Raw genomic sequence first — 16,153 nt, 5'->3', positions numbered from 1 at the left:
ACCTTAAACCCAAGACAAAAGGCCTTCTAGAGCTGTAAGTTTAAAGACACAGTCTTTAATATTTTTTAGTCTTTCCTAATAGAGAGGAAAGGCGGGCCGAGTCACTACGAAGCCATTGATCCATTGTCTTTTTGAACCAAGGGCTGTTTTCATGGCTCTGTGCCAGCAACAGCTATGGCCAGTGGCATTACGTTTACAAGTTGTATGTCCATTTGTCCGCCCATACATCCAATTCTCATGAACACATTATCTCAAGAATGCCTTGAGACTCAATGGTAAACTGATTAGATTTTGGTGGTCAGAGGTCCCTGTGACCTTGCATCCATCTAATTCTTATGAATGCAATATCTCAAAAAGTCCTTGAGAGAGTTTTGTCAACTTAGGCACAAATGTTCACCTGGACTAAACTGAATAAATAGTTTATTCATATAAACTGAATTTGATGGTCAAAGGTCAAAGGCCAAGGTTACTGTAACCTCATAAAACATGTTTTTGGCTATAACGCAAGAATTCATATGCTAATTATGACGACATTTCACACAAATTTCTGTCACACTTTCAATTACTGTTAAACACTTTTCTGGACTTTTTTCAACATCATATCTCAGGATCAGAGGAGGAGATGTGTCAGATATTGAAATGGTGACACTAATCTTGGGTGTCCACCTTGAAATTGTCCTGATTGTATAGATGGTCTGTGCAGGGCAGAAGATGTGTGTGAAGCATCCATGTTTTCACAGATATGGATGTAAACTGTAACTGCAACTTGACGGGTTCACGGAGGCATACAACCATGAAGTGGTAATTCTAGTTCTAATCATCATGTTAAAGTAACAGTATGTGGTAGGTAAATCCTATCAAAACAAAAGACCTGTTTCAGTCAAAGGAGGAAGAACATGGTAAATAACACTGTGAACCATCATTTAATCTGATGGTCAAAAGTCACAATACCTATGGCCTATCATCCAGTTTAAGAAGAATAAATCATATGAGCTCTTTAATCTGTCAGCACAGAGAAAATCTGGAGTTTACGGTTAGGCTGTATTCATGGCATTTTGCACTATATATTTGGCAATGATGCTGGTGTTTCTGTTTCTGTATGTAGATGGCCAGACTGTTCTACCACAAGCCCCAGTTTGCCATTCTGGATGAGTGCACCAGTGCAGTTAGTGTAGATGTCGAGGATTACATCTACAGCCATTGCAGGACGGTACGACCCAAAAACACATCATACACACAAATACAGTACATTTCTGAGAAACAAGGTTCACATCTGATCTCAGCTGGGAAAAAAACACACCATCTTTAAAATCACCATGGTAGTCTATGGCTAAAGCAGCTCAGTACATCATCTGGCAATTAACATGTCAGTCATGTCTTACAGGACTGCCATGGGTCTGGAAACTACTTGAAAGTGCTTGGATTTAGCCTCTCTGAGTCTGAGCGTCATCTCAAAATTCACCTATGATACCATTTTCTTATACATCTGGAGCACTGGGCGAGGCGTGATACACACTCTTTCTATCTTTCACTCTCCACATCGGCTACAAGCATAGACTGATTTCCTGAATGCTGCAGTGTGGCTGTTGTGCTGCCTTGTAGTTGATGCAAGCTCAAATATACAGCTGGTTTTGCTGGGCCTAAAAACCGATTGTACTGATATACAAATTAGCACATACTTAACTGAAACATTGCCTGATTTGCACAATTTAATGATGAAAATATACACAAAAGTCTGCTTTAGTCCATGTAATTTAAAGTCGTCATCCACCCATGTCTGCGAGCAGCCCATTTTTGTGATTGTGCAGACTGTATGTATAGTAAGCGCACCTACCATGCATGCTCCTGTCCCTTGTTTCACACAGCCGCTGCACAGCGGTAAAGGTACCTCCAAGTTGGATGATTGACAGACATTTACTTTGGACCCAGCAGTGTCAGTTAGTTTCAGTTTCACCCGACGTTGGCAGTAGGAGGACGGCAAGCTCACCTCCCAGCCCTCCTGTTTGCTGGGGGCTGAAGTGAACCCTCAATTGTCCTATGAATAGAACTGCATCCGCTTGACTGCAGCTGTCCACAGATGTTCAATAGGGAAAGTATGTCTGAGCCTTTAGTCTCACATCTGTAGTCAGTTCATTTAAATTTTGTTCAAAGGGTTTTACTGGCAAGAAAGTTTCAAGAAAAATGTTGCCAAAACATCAAAATACAATTTGTCCAAATAGTACACATTAATATTAACATGAACAGTAAATACATTATGGGCCGATTTCACAGACAAAACTTAAGCCTAGTGCCAGACTAAAAAGCTCATTTAAGCTCGCTTATCCTAAAGGGACTTGCGCAGACATATCTTAAAATAGTCGTAGATTTAGCCTATTCTGGGTTAGTAAGTAAGCCAGTCGCAAGAGGGAGGATCAGAGCTTCTCAGAGAATCTTAAATTAATCATCAAAGGAGGCAGGTTTAACCTCTGCTTAACAGTGTTTGTGAGACAGCACAGACTGTATGGATTACCAACATGCAATACAGAGGCCAGCCAGAGGAGTACTTGGTTTACCAAGGTTTATGGATTGAATTACGTTGAAGATGATGCTTTCACATTGTAGCACTTCAGATAGATGAGATGCACTTAAATGGAATGTCTTTATTATGGCTTATTTTTACTTTAATGGTTTATGTTGTACAAAATTAAAATAGTGTGCAAAATTAAATGTAACTAAACCAAGTCTGGTTTAAAATGTAGTTTGTGGTGATTAAAATACTCACATTCATGAATATCCAAATGACAAAACATTTCTTTTTTACAAATCATATTGTTAACTGTGGCTGGTATTCACTATTGTCTCATTACTGTATATTTTTTGCGTCATAGCTCTCCTCTCCAACTTCATTTCCAATTCATCCTGTAGAATTCTCATTTTCATTTCATGTTCTTCCTTCAGATATTCTGTTTTATGGTTATGAAATCCTCTGGCTAACTTTTCATCCATGGTCAACTTTTCTGTTCTCTGCTGAAAGGTGGTGGTACTCATGGATGGTGTAGTAGATGTGGAGGGGGGGTACACACTCACTGAGCACGGACTCCTCCAACCTGTTTAGATTTCTTTCCTTTGAAAAAAAGAACACTGATAAAAGCACAAATGAATTGCTATGGTCCTTTAAACAAAATCAGAATAAAAATTGTCACACACAGTGGAATATGGTGTATTTACCAAAGGAAGTAACCAATTTAATAGTCTGAGTGGGCGGAAGTTCGCTGCATAGATCAGCCTCTCATTGGGCGGAACTAGCCCTACCACCTCCGGTTGTCATAGTTGACAAATGTCCTTTACTAAATTTTGCAGTGTTTGATCTTGCGGGGATGTAGCCATTTTTCTGCCATGGTTTGCGTCCTGTAGGCGATATTTTTGTGGGCGTGTTACACCAAAACCTGTTTCCCCCCGGCAATATTTTTGCAAGCGCACCATTGCTGTGGCACCGCCAAGAACGATTGTGATTAGTTGAAAGAAATTTTAAAAAAAAAGCTGGGGCATTTTTTTCTCCAATCTTTAAGTGAGAGTCAGCGCAGCCAGACCTTTCTTTTCTTGAGAAAGGTCTGGTGAGCGAGACTACCAATTTAATGTCTTAACTGTAATTTGTGCCCAGGTCTTCATCTAAACCGTCCAAATCATTGTTTGGTATATCATACAGAGGTTGCTCTATTGTTCAGGACAGCAAGTCACTCAATTCATCAGTCTTTTTTTTTTTTTTTTTTCAGAGGCCCACCACCAGTTGTAAATAGCTCTCTTCTATAAAGCCAGTGTAAGGTTTTTCCACAGTCTATAAAGGCAGATATCACTCAATAGATGCAATATAAAAAATATGAGTGTAAGAAATATGAAATACTGATAATTATGAAGATATCTGACTTGAAGTGTTGTGCTGTCCCCGTGGTTACATTTTCCTTTGCATTGAACTCACTGCAAATTGCAGCCCAATCACTCTTTCTATTGCTCAGCAGCAGCAGTATGGTTTTTACTTTCAAGTACTGGTTTGACACAATTTGTTTTAGTAGTGTTTTTTTCATACTCAGTTTACTTTTGAACAAATTCTTTTTGCCTCTGCCATTGACCGAGGTGGCCTTCCGCAATGGGAGGGGCTGTTGAAGACTGGTGGGAGGAGCTGTTGATGACGCCGCACGTGTGACCGACTGCCGGTGAATGAACAGGAAACAGCTGCAAAGAGCATGGACACCAAGAGGCGAAGCTCAATAGAACGCCCCATAGCAACAGACTCGCCCATGGTTTCATCCTACCGCCGCCATTTTGGACTGTCAGCAGACCGCAGCAGACCCGCTTGCATACAAAAACACACAGACAAACTGAAGTATATCGCTATTAATTATGCTTACAGTGCTACTCACCTCGTGATAGCTTGGTCACAGCTGCTTTTTCACGTTTTTGTAGAGCAAAATATAGACTTTAAAAAAAACAAAACGAGGAAAAACGGCCTAGATGGCATCTCTACATATTACATCCACTTATGAGAAGATTACCTTAATTACTCCTTCAAAATCACCCCATAAGCCAATCTACCAAAAAAAAATTCAATATTTTAACTAGAAACACATTAATGGCGACGTCACATAGTCAGGAATAAAGATTTATTTACAGTTTGTACAGTAAGGGGACAGTAATAATAATAATAATATACAGGCTATTTTAATATGATATATTTTAATGCTAAAGCAGTTATCATGTTGTGGATGACACAATCGGTTAACACATGCACCGAAACGAAACTGGCTTCGCTTCTCGGCGCTTCGAGGCTATTTGCAGCACTTCCGCGGGCGGTGTGGCCCTGGCGTAAGGCCTACTCCTGGCTTAATCTAAGCTCTGTGTGTGTGTGTGTGTGTGCGCGCGTGCGCAGCCTCTGTAAAATTTAAATGCTTGTTTTTATTTTAGTCTAGCAGATTACTCACTACACTGAAAACATATCAACATCACCACATAGGTAATGAGTCCCCAGGACCCGCAGTTGGATATCTGAGTTAGTTCCAGAGAAATTCAGCAGGTCCCCTGTTAAATTTGTGGTTTTTGATATGTAGAGTTAAACTTTTGTTTGATGTTACATGGTTATAATGATGTATGTTGAAAACGTATCTGAAAATTAAATATGAAATCCTAAAACTGAAAACTCTACAATATCCGAATACAATTTACAAAACTACAGATTGTATATGTATCTTGATACACAGTCTATGTACAAAACATTATATTAATGTCATTATACTAATGTCTAACTGGAGTTGAGTATAGAGAGCACCAAAGTCATCTACTTGGTATCAAGTAGGGCCAAATCCAATGTGATATGATAGTGATATAATGTGAAAACTTTAAATAAGCTGCTGTTATTAAGTTTAATAGTACAACATTTTGTGAAATATGCTTGTTTTCTGTCTTTCTGGGATGAGTTTTTATGTTTTTGTTTTTGTTTTTTTTCACTTATTGAGACTATAAACAAAATGTGATCTCATCATCTTGCGCAAGATCTATGATAGTTATGGTAGGAAGATGGTGGCAGCTGGTGAAAATCTTTTCCTTAAAGGGATAGTGCACCCAAAAATGAAAATTCAGCCATTATCTACTCACCCATATGCTGATGGAGGCTCAGGTGAAGATCTAGAGTCCTCACATCACTTGCGGAGATCCAAGGGGAGAGGAGGTAGCAACACAACTCCACCTAATGGATGCTTACAGCACCCCAGATTCAAACGTCCAAAAACACATAATTGAAACCACAAAATATCTCCATACTGCTCGTCCGTAGTGATCCAAGTGTCCTGAAGCCCCATCATAAAAAAGTTGTTTGGAAAAACGTCATTTGTTTTTAGCCTCATTGTAGCCTGTAGCTTTGGCATAACCACTGTAGTTATAAAGTCGAGCATGGACATTGATATTGTGAGTTTTATAAGTTAGCATGGCGAAGTTACTCAGTGAATGTAGGTGAAAACATGCTCGACTCAGTCCATAGCGCTTAAAGCTCCTCCCCCGCTGCTTCACAGAGTGCTGTACACCTGTTTGAAGTTTATTAATATTGAACGTATCACTTGTCCAAACTGCACCAACTTGACTGCACGTCCTTTTGCCCCCAGCATTACACCCATCAAGCGTGAAGCAGATTGGATGAATGGTTCTCGAGACATATGAAGAGCACAAAGACAGACACAGACAAGACAGACATTCCTTGCTTTTTAGTAGAATAGTTCATGTTATTGTTTGTGCGCAGAACGACCTGGTGGTACATAAACAGTGTCATGTTTAGAGGCCAGTTGAGGCTCCACTGTTTTTAAGTCTACGTTAATGATCATTCAGATGCGTCAGGATTAATGCAGTAATAATTAACTGATGCTGTAGTGAGTCACATCCTGTAGATGTGGGTATTTTTAGAAAGCTTTCTACTTTGGTTAATTGTTATAAAGCCTTGTGTGTTGTTTGATTCACAGGTGGGCATCACCTTGTTCACAGTGTCCCACAGAAAGTCTCTGTGGAAGCACCACGAGGTAAGGACTGAATGTCTTCCATGTTCTTATGATTTCAAATGACATCCTCAGGTTCTCACAGCCACCCTTACTGTTCTTTCACTTCATTCTCTTGTTTTTGTTACCAAAGTTTCCTTCTGGGAGAGGTTTTAGCTTGTGGTTTTAAGTGTAGGTACCTGTCTGATTCACTCTTACTACTTTGTCTCATACGGCAAATGATCATCAGATACTAATACAAAGTTACAACAGGGCTGCCTCCTAAATGTCTGTTATTCAAATTATCAGTAGCATAAATGGCAGTCTGTTTCACAAAATTATAGAAACTGTTGGGTTTATATAATTTTGATGTGAGACACTGAGTATGTTTACATGCACAATAAGTGGAGCTACAGTTACAGCTTGACAAGGCCATTTGATTGAACGACTGTCCTTGTCCCAGTATACAAGCATAGGAAGGGAATCAATTTATTGAGCAAAGTATGTCCGACTGTACTTTGGTAAGTGGCGATATGCCCCCTTTCAGCTTGTTAGTATTGGACCTTTTTCCGGTTGACCTATTACGTCACAGACCAAACAACTGACAAACAAGTTAGGCATGGTTAGCTAATGGCAAACTGGTACCATGGTGGACAACTTTACAGTTCTGTACATTTCGTCCATCCAAAAAAGCACAGCTCTGGATGTAGATTACTCCACGTTGTTACTGGCTTCTTCTTCGTCTGTTACGCATTTAATGCTATTCGACTTCTTGGTCAAAGCCTGGGGCGGAAACTGTGGAGCATGCGCAGAGCGCCTCAGTCAGTTTGGGTCCGATTGACATGCAGGAGTAATTTGACTCCCAGTCACATAACCTGGGTGTGTTAGGCCAACTTTAAGAATCCATGTCATGTAAACGTACATGTAAACGATTGTTGCACAATCAGACAAGCCCTTCGTTTAAAGCATGATGAAGCTTTAACTTTAGTGTAAGAGAGAAAGATGATTAGATATTTTGTAGATAGCTGTTTCTTGGTCCACATTTTTGTGTGTTTCAATGTTCACAGCTCCCTTTCTGAATGTATGAAAGGTTGGCCCAGTTCCACTGTTTTCATGCTTTTGTATACAGTGGCGGTTCTAGCCTAAATGCCGCCCTGGGCAAAAAAAAAAAAACAACATTAGGCAATAACTACAAGGTTTTATTATTTGGCCTCTGAACCACAGGCAGTGTTTCACCTACATTACATTAGGGGGGGCGCCCAGCAGCACAGCACACTGTGGCCAGAGAAATTATGTGTATGGGTTGTCCGTCTGTCTGTCACATTCTTGTGAATGCGGTGTCTCAAAGACGCCTTGAGGAGATTTCTTCAAATTTTGCACAAAGCAGGTTTTTGGCCATAACTCAAGGATTCAGATGCGTATTATGACAAATTTCACACAAATGTCTTAGGGCCTCTGTCCATGCAGCATTTTTTTTCCCAAGGCAGGCATCATTTTTCAGTAGTTCTCAATAAGGGAAGACAGCTTATGCGGCCACCTTGAGAAAAAGCGGCATGCCCAGCAGCTTTTTTCAGATCCCTCTGAGCCCTCTGTGTGAAGCGCTTTAGGTTGAAAATCTCTGAACTTTTCAGAAAGAGACAGGTGACGTCACTGCCGCTTCTTTAGCAAGGCTGCTGTCTACTGTCACAACAAAGACAGAAAAGCTTGTTTTTTGGGAGCAAACTGGCTTTGACTCTTGCTGTTGTGGGTGAGTGCTTTTATCACTGTTCACTTTGTAATCTTGAAGTTGACTGGGTAGTCAACTCTCCGTTAATGCAGCGTTATGTTAACCACGTGGCTAATGTTAATGTCAAGAAAATCCACAAACAGCACATCATTAAAAAAAACACAAGTGGCGCCAATGCTTTTTTTATGAAGTGCTCCCCAGTACCCTGCCAGCGCTTTTCTGCTGAAGGAAAACATTATGTGGACACAGGCTCTAATAGGATAAATGATCAGGTTATGGTATTTTATATTCAAAGGTCACCTTTACAGTGACATCATAATTTTTTGCAGAATCACTTTTCTGGGCCTTACTCAACATCATATCTCAGGAACAGAAGGGGAGACATTTGGTCAGATACTGAATTGGTGACACTAACTAAACTGTGATATTAAAATACATCTTCTGTGCTGTTGGGGGGAAGATGTGTGTGAAGCATCCATGTTTTCACAGACATGGATGTAAACTGTAATTGCAACTTGACGGGTTTGCAGAGACATACAATCATAGGGCAGTAATTCTAGTTTATCTTTTAAATGTTCTTTTAATATAACAATTTTATCCACTTACTTTTGAGTAGACACACTATGACTATGACTAAACATTTAAAATAAAATATTTCCAAATTTCTCTTTCTGTTGTAAGTCACACAGCCCGACAGATTTCTGTCCATCAATAGATTTCTGTTTCACCTAGTTTGTAATTTTTAGAACCCTGTGTCATGTAGATGTCCTCTTTCTTACTGACTTTGTATTTTTCATGTTTTCTTCTCTGTCATGAAGTATTATCTCCACATGGATGGGAGAGGGAACTACGAGTTCAAGCCCATCACGGAGGAAACTGTGGAGTTTGGCTCATAAGGGACTGCTGATGTCAGCCCCAGATGCACTGCTCTGATGAAACCAGTCCACTAATTCTTTGCACTTGAGACAAGTTAGAGCTAAAAATAGAAAATAATGTTTTAAATCATTTGTTTCCTTTGTTTCCTGTTATTTAAATCATCACTATAGTCCTGTCTAATCATTTATTTTTTTCTGTGTGATTATGAAGAATTTGAAATTTATGTTGCCAACTTCTAGGTTGTGTTTTACACAAGACATGTTTTAGTACAGGTGGAAACATACTATACTGTTGTAATCATCTCTGCACGTGCGCTCATTTCTCACAACAGTGACAGAGGTGAACCTGTAGAGATAAGCTAGATACCACAGTGGTCTTTGAGGCACAAGTATGTATGCATGACAGTCCCTCTGCAGCTGACAGAAGCCAAGACCAGCAGAGGCAGGTGATCACTGTAAGGCCTGTTTGGTGATATCTGAACATAACATATTAAATTTGGGCTCTGTCTTTCTTTTGGACTGTTATCTTTAGGGGCCATGCACATGCTGCGTCTTTATCTGAGGTCGGGCGCCGGGTGCTGCTCTTGAGCCTACTTTGCGCGATATTAATAGAAGAAGAAAAAGATATCTGCTGGCTGTGATTGGACGTTCCTTGTCACATGACAGGTGGTGCACACTGCTGTGTTCAAGAAGTTTAGCTGTGTCTATATCAGGAAGTTGCCGTCACGCCCTGCAAAATTGGCACAAGGGAATGCTTGCACGTCACAATCACAGACTGTATATAAAGGTGGATGATGCGTCTGAACTAACTCATACTGTACAGAAGTGAAGCCAAAATAGCTCATCATCCCCCCATCTTGCTCTGGTAACGTAATTGGAGCCAGAGTAGCGATCTCCACTGTATCAAGTTTTGCGCCCATACACCCATCCAACCAATGGCAAGCAGCACCACTGAACACGAGCCCACTGATTAGCTCACATATTTGTCAATCGTGGTAAAATCCCTGTTTTATAGCATTAACATAACTAATTTAAACCAGACTTATTCGAAAAATTAACACTAGAACAAACAGCAGTGTGATAAAAACTACTTTAAATAACAGAAACCATCTCTGGGAAAAAATGTACTGTATTTTGAGTTTTTACTTTGGCCCATGTCCCATCCACTAACATGGAGAAGGTCGGGTTTATGAACTGTACTGCAGCCAGTCATCACGGGATGATACAGATGTTTTGGCTTCACTTTTGCGGAGCTGTCACGTCATCCATCTCTATATACAGTCTTTAAATACAGTCTATGGTCGCGGTGGTGCTTGAGCATGCGTACGGTGTGTCTACACTGAAAACAATGGATTTGAAGGTGCAAAAATGTGGCATGTGTACAGCCCCTTAATTATCTGGGTACCTTGAAGCTTTTATCACATGGTTAATACATAACTATATGAGGATAAATGATGTTTCTTCCTCCTCTGTCATTTTTGCTCTGTTCATTGCTGGCTCTTTCGCCAGGCTAAATGATGATAAAACCCTCTAGGACAGTCCATGAAGTAGGAAAACATCCAGAGATAAACTGGCTTTAAATTCAAACTAAATATGAGGAGTATTTTGTTATCTCAAGATAATATAATAATGAAGCTGTGATCACATGATAAAGGGCCTAAAAAAGTCAACCACAGCTGCTCTGCTTCTGGAGCTACAGGGAGCCACAGGACAAACAATGCACACTGGGACTGAATGAACTTTTTCAGAGGCATCTCCAGACTCAGCTGGTCTAATATGAAGGTTTTGAAGTGCAACAAGATGGCAGCAAACCTCGAGTAAAGTCTGAGAAATCTGGTGGTAGGCCAGCTCTTTTCTTTCTGACTGAGAGGGAAGAGAAGAATGCTAGATAATATGAGCTCACCAGAGGAAGGCTGTCTCCCAAGAGACCTGTAAGAAAATAAAATACAACACATGCTGCTAATGAACTGGGGTGCTGCTCTTAAGCATTGCTTCAGTGCTGCCGCTAAGGGTTGAAGCCTTCTATAGTACTGTCTGAGGGACAGAGACTTACCTCTGTCACCAGTGGCAGCACTCCGCTCCAGTGATTGTTTTATTTCAAACATTCCTCGAGTTACAAATGTTATGAATGCCTAAATGTTGTATGCATGATTGCCATCAAGGGCTCTGATGTGTAGTTTGTGGTAGTGCATCAGGTGGAGCTGCCAGGGTGCTGTGGACTTCAGGCTCAGTCACACCAGCACTGCAAGAGTGACATTTTGGAACAAAATCAATTCACTTCAAATGAATATCTGTAATGAGGAGAGTTGCAAGAAGGGAACATTTTGCATGAATTTTGTGGGTTGGCACTGTTGACCAAAGTGTTGTGGAAGTGCTGACTTGGTAGAAGCTACCATATTAACCATGTTGCTTCATCTGCTTTCATATAACTTTGTTCCACAACAGAGATACAATATGGTGTGCAGTCAGTCAAAAGGCAGTGGTCCATTCAAAAATCCTTCTTACATGAACACGGGAGCACAGGGAAAAGTTTCTCTTCAATTCCAACAATGAATCAATTTATTCACCAAATACCAGTTTTTTCTTTTTCCACGCCGTAAGGTTCTTTTAGATACAAGTTGTACCATTGTATTTATTGGGATTTACTTGATTTTACTCAGGCCAGGATGAGCTGTGGTTCATGGAATATAAGGCTGTCAGTAAGGAAACAACACAATAAAGTCTGGTTGGCTGTTAAGTTTGAAAAAAATCATCTTCAGTCCCATACCTGTTATCCATCTATGTGCAATATTTGTACTGGTTGCTGAGCTGTGTTGGACTCTTCTCAAACTGGCTTGTAAGTGATGTAACCTCAAATACTGATCAAATGGCAAATAATTATTAGACATATCTTCCTTTTATAATCTTGTTATAAACATTTTCCATGTATGAAATTCTGCATTAAATATATATGTGTTGGGATGTAGGATTAAAACTTGCTGAATTTTGCATAATCATGTGGACAGCTAATTTTACATGAGCGCAATGAAGCTGAGAATGGCTTCTGTCAGTTGATCAGTGGTACGTGAATATGCCCGTCTACCATTACTCAACACCTGTGTGTTGCGTCACCCTGATATACTGTAACTTTATCCTGAAAATGTAAAGAAGCAGCCTCAGCTCTAACCATGGTTTTTATATGGATAATACTGTTATGATTTCATACTACATTAAAATAATAAGCCATAGGACTAATTAGAGAGATCTCTGTCTGTCTGTCTGTCTGTCTTTTCTTGGTGGTTAGAGGTGAGTCAATGAGTGTGTGTGAGATAACAAGTGTGTCAATGATCAACAGAAGTGCTCCAGACAAGGCCTCCCTGGTGTGTGCCAAAGGTTTCCTCTCCTATTACTGCAGGAACCTGCACACAAAGCCACAATATGTTTCTCACATTGCCACTACTGGACTTTGAACATTCAGCTAGGTTTATATCAGATGAGAATGTTTCTTAAATGTTTTGTGAAAGTCTGGAAGTATTAGCTCATTGAAGTCATTCAATTTTGTCAATGAAGTTGTGCTTTGTCAGAATTTTGTTGCTCTAGCTTTATTTTAAAAAAGCAACAGTATTCAGACCAGTATATGTTTATTACCACCTACATGTCACTCAGAGTTTAAAGCTCCTCATCTTTGATTTGAAAAGAAAAGCAAACAAAAATGGCAGTGTCATTAAAAAGTTACCATGCTGTCACATGTCCAAAAGTCTTAATCCCTGTGAGCACACACCATTTTTCAGTTTTACCAGAGGGTGGTGCTACAGTAAAGGTCATGGCACCATAGAAATCAAAGTGTATTGATCGACTTGGAATAACTCCTGTACTCTGCAAGTTACAATGAAACCTATATGTTAGGGTAAGATTCCCACCCCCTTAATTCCTCTCCTAACCAAGATATGGCACTAAGTCTACTCTTAACACAAGTAACACACTGGCATTTCATCTGAATTGTTGCATTCTTGAGATTTATTCCACCAGAACTGTTTTAGGTTGAACTGATCTCACTTTGTCACTGGGAAATAGTGATCTATTTATTTATATTAAGTTGTACATAAAAAGCTTTGAGATATATATATATATATATATATATATATATATATTTACTGCTTTGCACACTCTTGGCATTCTCTCGATGAGCTTCAAGAGGTAGTCACCTGAAATGGTTTTCCAACAGTCTTGAAGGAGTTCCCAGAGGTGTTTAGCACTTGTTGGCCCCTTTGCCTTCACTCTGCGGTCCAGCTCACCCCAAACCATCTCGATTGGGTTCAGGTCCGGTGACTGTGGAGGCCAGGTCATCTGCCGCAGCACTCCATCACTCTCCTTCTTGGTCAAATAGCCCTTACACAGCCTGGAGGTGTGTTTGGGGTCATTGTCCTGTTGAAAAATAAATGATCGTCCAACTAAACGCAAACCGGATGGGATGGCATGTCGCTGCAGGATGCTGTGGTAGCCATGCTGGTTCAGCGTGCCTTCAATTTTGAATAAATCCCCAACAGTGTCACCAGCAAAACACCACCACACCATCACACCTCCTCCTCCATGCTTCACAGTGGGAACCAGGCATGTGGAATCCATCCGTTCACCTTTTCTGCGTCTCACAAAGACACGGCGGTTGGAACCAAAGATCTCAAATTTGGACTCATCAGACCAAAGCACAGATTTCCACTGGTCTAATGTCCATTCCTTGTGTTTCTTGGCCCAAACAAATCTCTTCTGCTTGTTGCCTCTCCTTAGCAGTGGTTTCCTAGCAGCTATTTGACCATGAAGGCCTGATTTGCGCAGTCTCCTCTTAACAGTTGTTCTAGAGATGGGTCTGCTGCTAGAACTCTGTGTGGCATTCATCTGGTCTCTGATCTGAGCTGCTGTTAACTTGCGATTTCTGAGGCTGGTGACTCGGATGAACTTATCCTCAGAAGCAGAGGTGACTCTTGGTCTTCCTTTCCTGGGTCGGTCCTCATGTGTGCCAGTTTCGTTGTAGCGCTTGATGGTTTTTGCGACTCCACTTGGGGACACATGTAAAGTTTTTGCAATTTTCCGGACTGACTGACCTTCATTTCTTAAAGTAATGATGGCCACTCGTTTTTCTTTAGTTAGCTGATTGGTTCTTGCCATAATATGAATTTTAACAGTTGTCCAATAGGGCAGTCGGCTGTGTATTAACCTGACTTCTGTACAACACAACTGATGGTCCCAACCCCATTGATAAAGCAAGAAATTCCACTAATTAACCCTGATAAGGCACACCTGTGAAGTGGAAACCATTTCAGGTGACTACCTCTTGAAGCTCATGGAGAGAATGCCAAGAGTGTGCAAAGCAGTAATCAGAGCAAAGGGTGGCTATTTTGAAGAAACTAGAATATAAAACATGTTTTCAGTTATTTCACCTTTTTTTTGTTAAGTACATAACTCCACGTGTTCATTCATAGTTTTGATGCCTTCAGTGAGAATCTACAATGTAAATAGTCATGAAAATAAAGAAAACGCATTGAATGAGAAGGTGTGTCCAAACTTTTGGCCTGTACTGTATATATATATATATACATATATATATATATATATGTATACATATACATATATATACACATATATATATATATATATATATATATACATATAGATGTGTGTATATATATATATATATATACATATATATATATATATGTAACAGGTGTTCAGGTGAACATGACGTTTTGATATTGTCGATTAATGAACACTGTGCATTGCTTGTGATGTGCATTGATTGGTTTAATAGTCTTCATCTTATAATTTCAGATGGTCTGCAATGCTGACTATCTCATCAGCAATGTTGTGGCCCGGCTCGGTCCATGACTCCCGAGTCTTTCGGACCTCTGGAATCTATCAATGCCTATCACAAGGTGAGCCACACAACCTCTGTTAATAACCACTTTTTACATCATGGCTGTGTCAAGAATGTCACTCTATTTTTGAGGTTGTGATGATGAGATTTTGTATTGACAGGTGAATTCTCTGGTGTGTTGCTGGGGGACAGGGGGTATGCCTGCCAGCCTTTTCTCCTCACACCATACACAGACCCTCAGGAAGCACAGCAGGCCTATAATTATACCCATGCCAGGACAAGGGCCAGGATCGAAATGACCTTTGGCCTCCTGAAGGCACGCTTTCACTGTCTTAACCACTTAAGGGTCAGCCCTTTGAGGGTATGTTGCATCACTGTGGCCTGTGCTGTCCTCCATAATGTGGCCTGCCTGAGGAAGGAGAGGGCCCCCAGAGTGCCATCACACATGGACTGGGACAATCCTGCCATCTTGGCTGGTCAGGGACCAATATGTGTTAAATTATTTTAGTTAACATGCATGCTTTAAATTTAAGTTAAATATGTCCTGCAGTGGCAGAGACGCATGCTATGAATTTCAGTTAAATATGTTCTGGAGTGGCAGAGACGCATGCTGTGAATTTCAGTTAAATATGGCCTGCATTGGCAGAGGAATTTGTGTTTTTTTTATTGAATTTAAATTGATTTGGCCTCTTATGTTGTTTGTGCTGTATACTGTGTGTATACAAGCTTGCAGGGAGGCTACTGCATCCATTCATTTGTCTGTTCATTTGTTGTGTATGGATTTGTCCTGCATTTATTTCAGTGTGCAGACATGCGGGGTGTATCATATACAGACCTTTGAATGTGTATTTATTCTTGTGTTGTATAATATGCTTTGATTCTGTGCTTTCTATCTTGTAGAATCACTGTGTGACTTCAGTTTTGAAAGGAGGTGATGGTTTACTTGCTTTGATTTATCCTTATTCAATAAAGGAACATCATGTTACTCTTTGATGTGTATTTATATTTATATGGGATGTGTATTTTATATAGTCTATGGAAAACTGTAAATTATCTAATGATTGCAAAATCATCTAAAATCATTTATCTAAAATGATTGCAATTAATGATCACAAATGTTTAAATCATGACAGTGGGTCTGGCTGAATGTGATAACAATGTGCATTGGGCAGTGGAATAACTATTGGTTTCCATTTGTGGTGACTGCTGACTG

The 16,153-nt window shown here is 40.1% G+C and overlaps 1 protein-coding gene and 1 long non-coding RNA gene across 4 annotated transcripts in view; both read left to right on the top strand.

Annotated features, from left to right (window-relative positions):
- Positions 1-9,600, top strand: part of LOC117264993 (ATP-binding cassette sub-family D member 3) — an 88,002-nt gene extending 78,402 nt beyond the window's left edge. For all 3 annotated transcript variants that reach the window (XM_078162983.1, XM_033639352.2, XM_033639351.2), the window contains exons 21-23: positions 1,106-1,210; positions 6,480-6,536; positions 9,036-9,600. In XM_078162983.1, the coding sequence (XP_078019109.1) occupies positions 1,106-1,210; positions 6,480-6,536; positions 9,036-9,113 (240 nt within the window). In that variant the 3' untranslated portion in view covers positions 9,114-9,600. The remainder of the gene's footprint in view (positions 1-1,105; positions 1,211-6,479; positions 6,537-9,035) is intronic.
- Positions 9,601-14,414: 4,814 nt separating this feature from the next.
- Positions 14,415-15,925, top strand: LOC144458861 (uncharacterized). Its single transcript, XR_013488231.1, has 2 exons — positions 14,415-14,998; positions 15,102-15,925. It is a non-coding gene; the product is annotated as an uncharacterized LOC144458861 (long non-coding RNA).
- The last annotated feature ends 228 nt before the right edge of the window (positions 15,926-16,153 follow it).

This window comes from Epinephelus lanceolatus, chromosome 20 (assembly GCF_041903045.1).
Source record: "Epinephelus lanceolatus isolate andai-2023 chromosome 20, ASM4190304v1, whole genome shotgun sequence".
Lineage (NCBI taxonomy): Eukaryota > Metazoa > Chordata > Actinopteri > Perciformes > Serranidae > Epinephelus > Epinephelus lanceolatus.
This window is presented reverse-complemented; position numbering and strand designations above follow the sequence as displayed.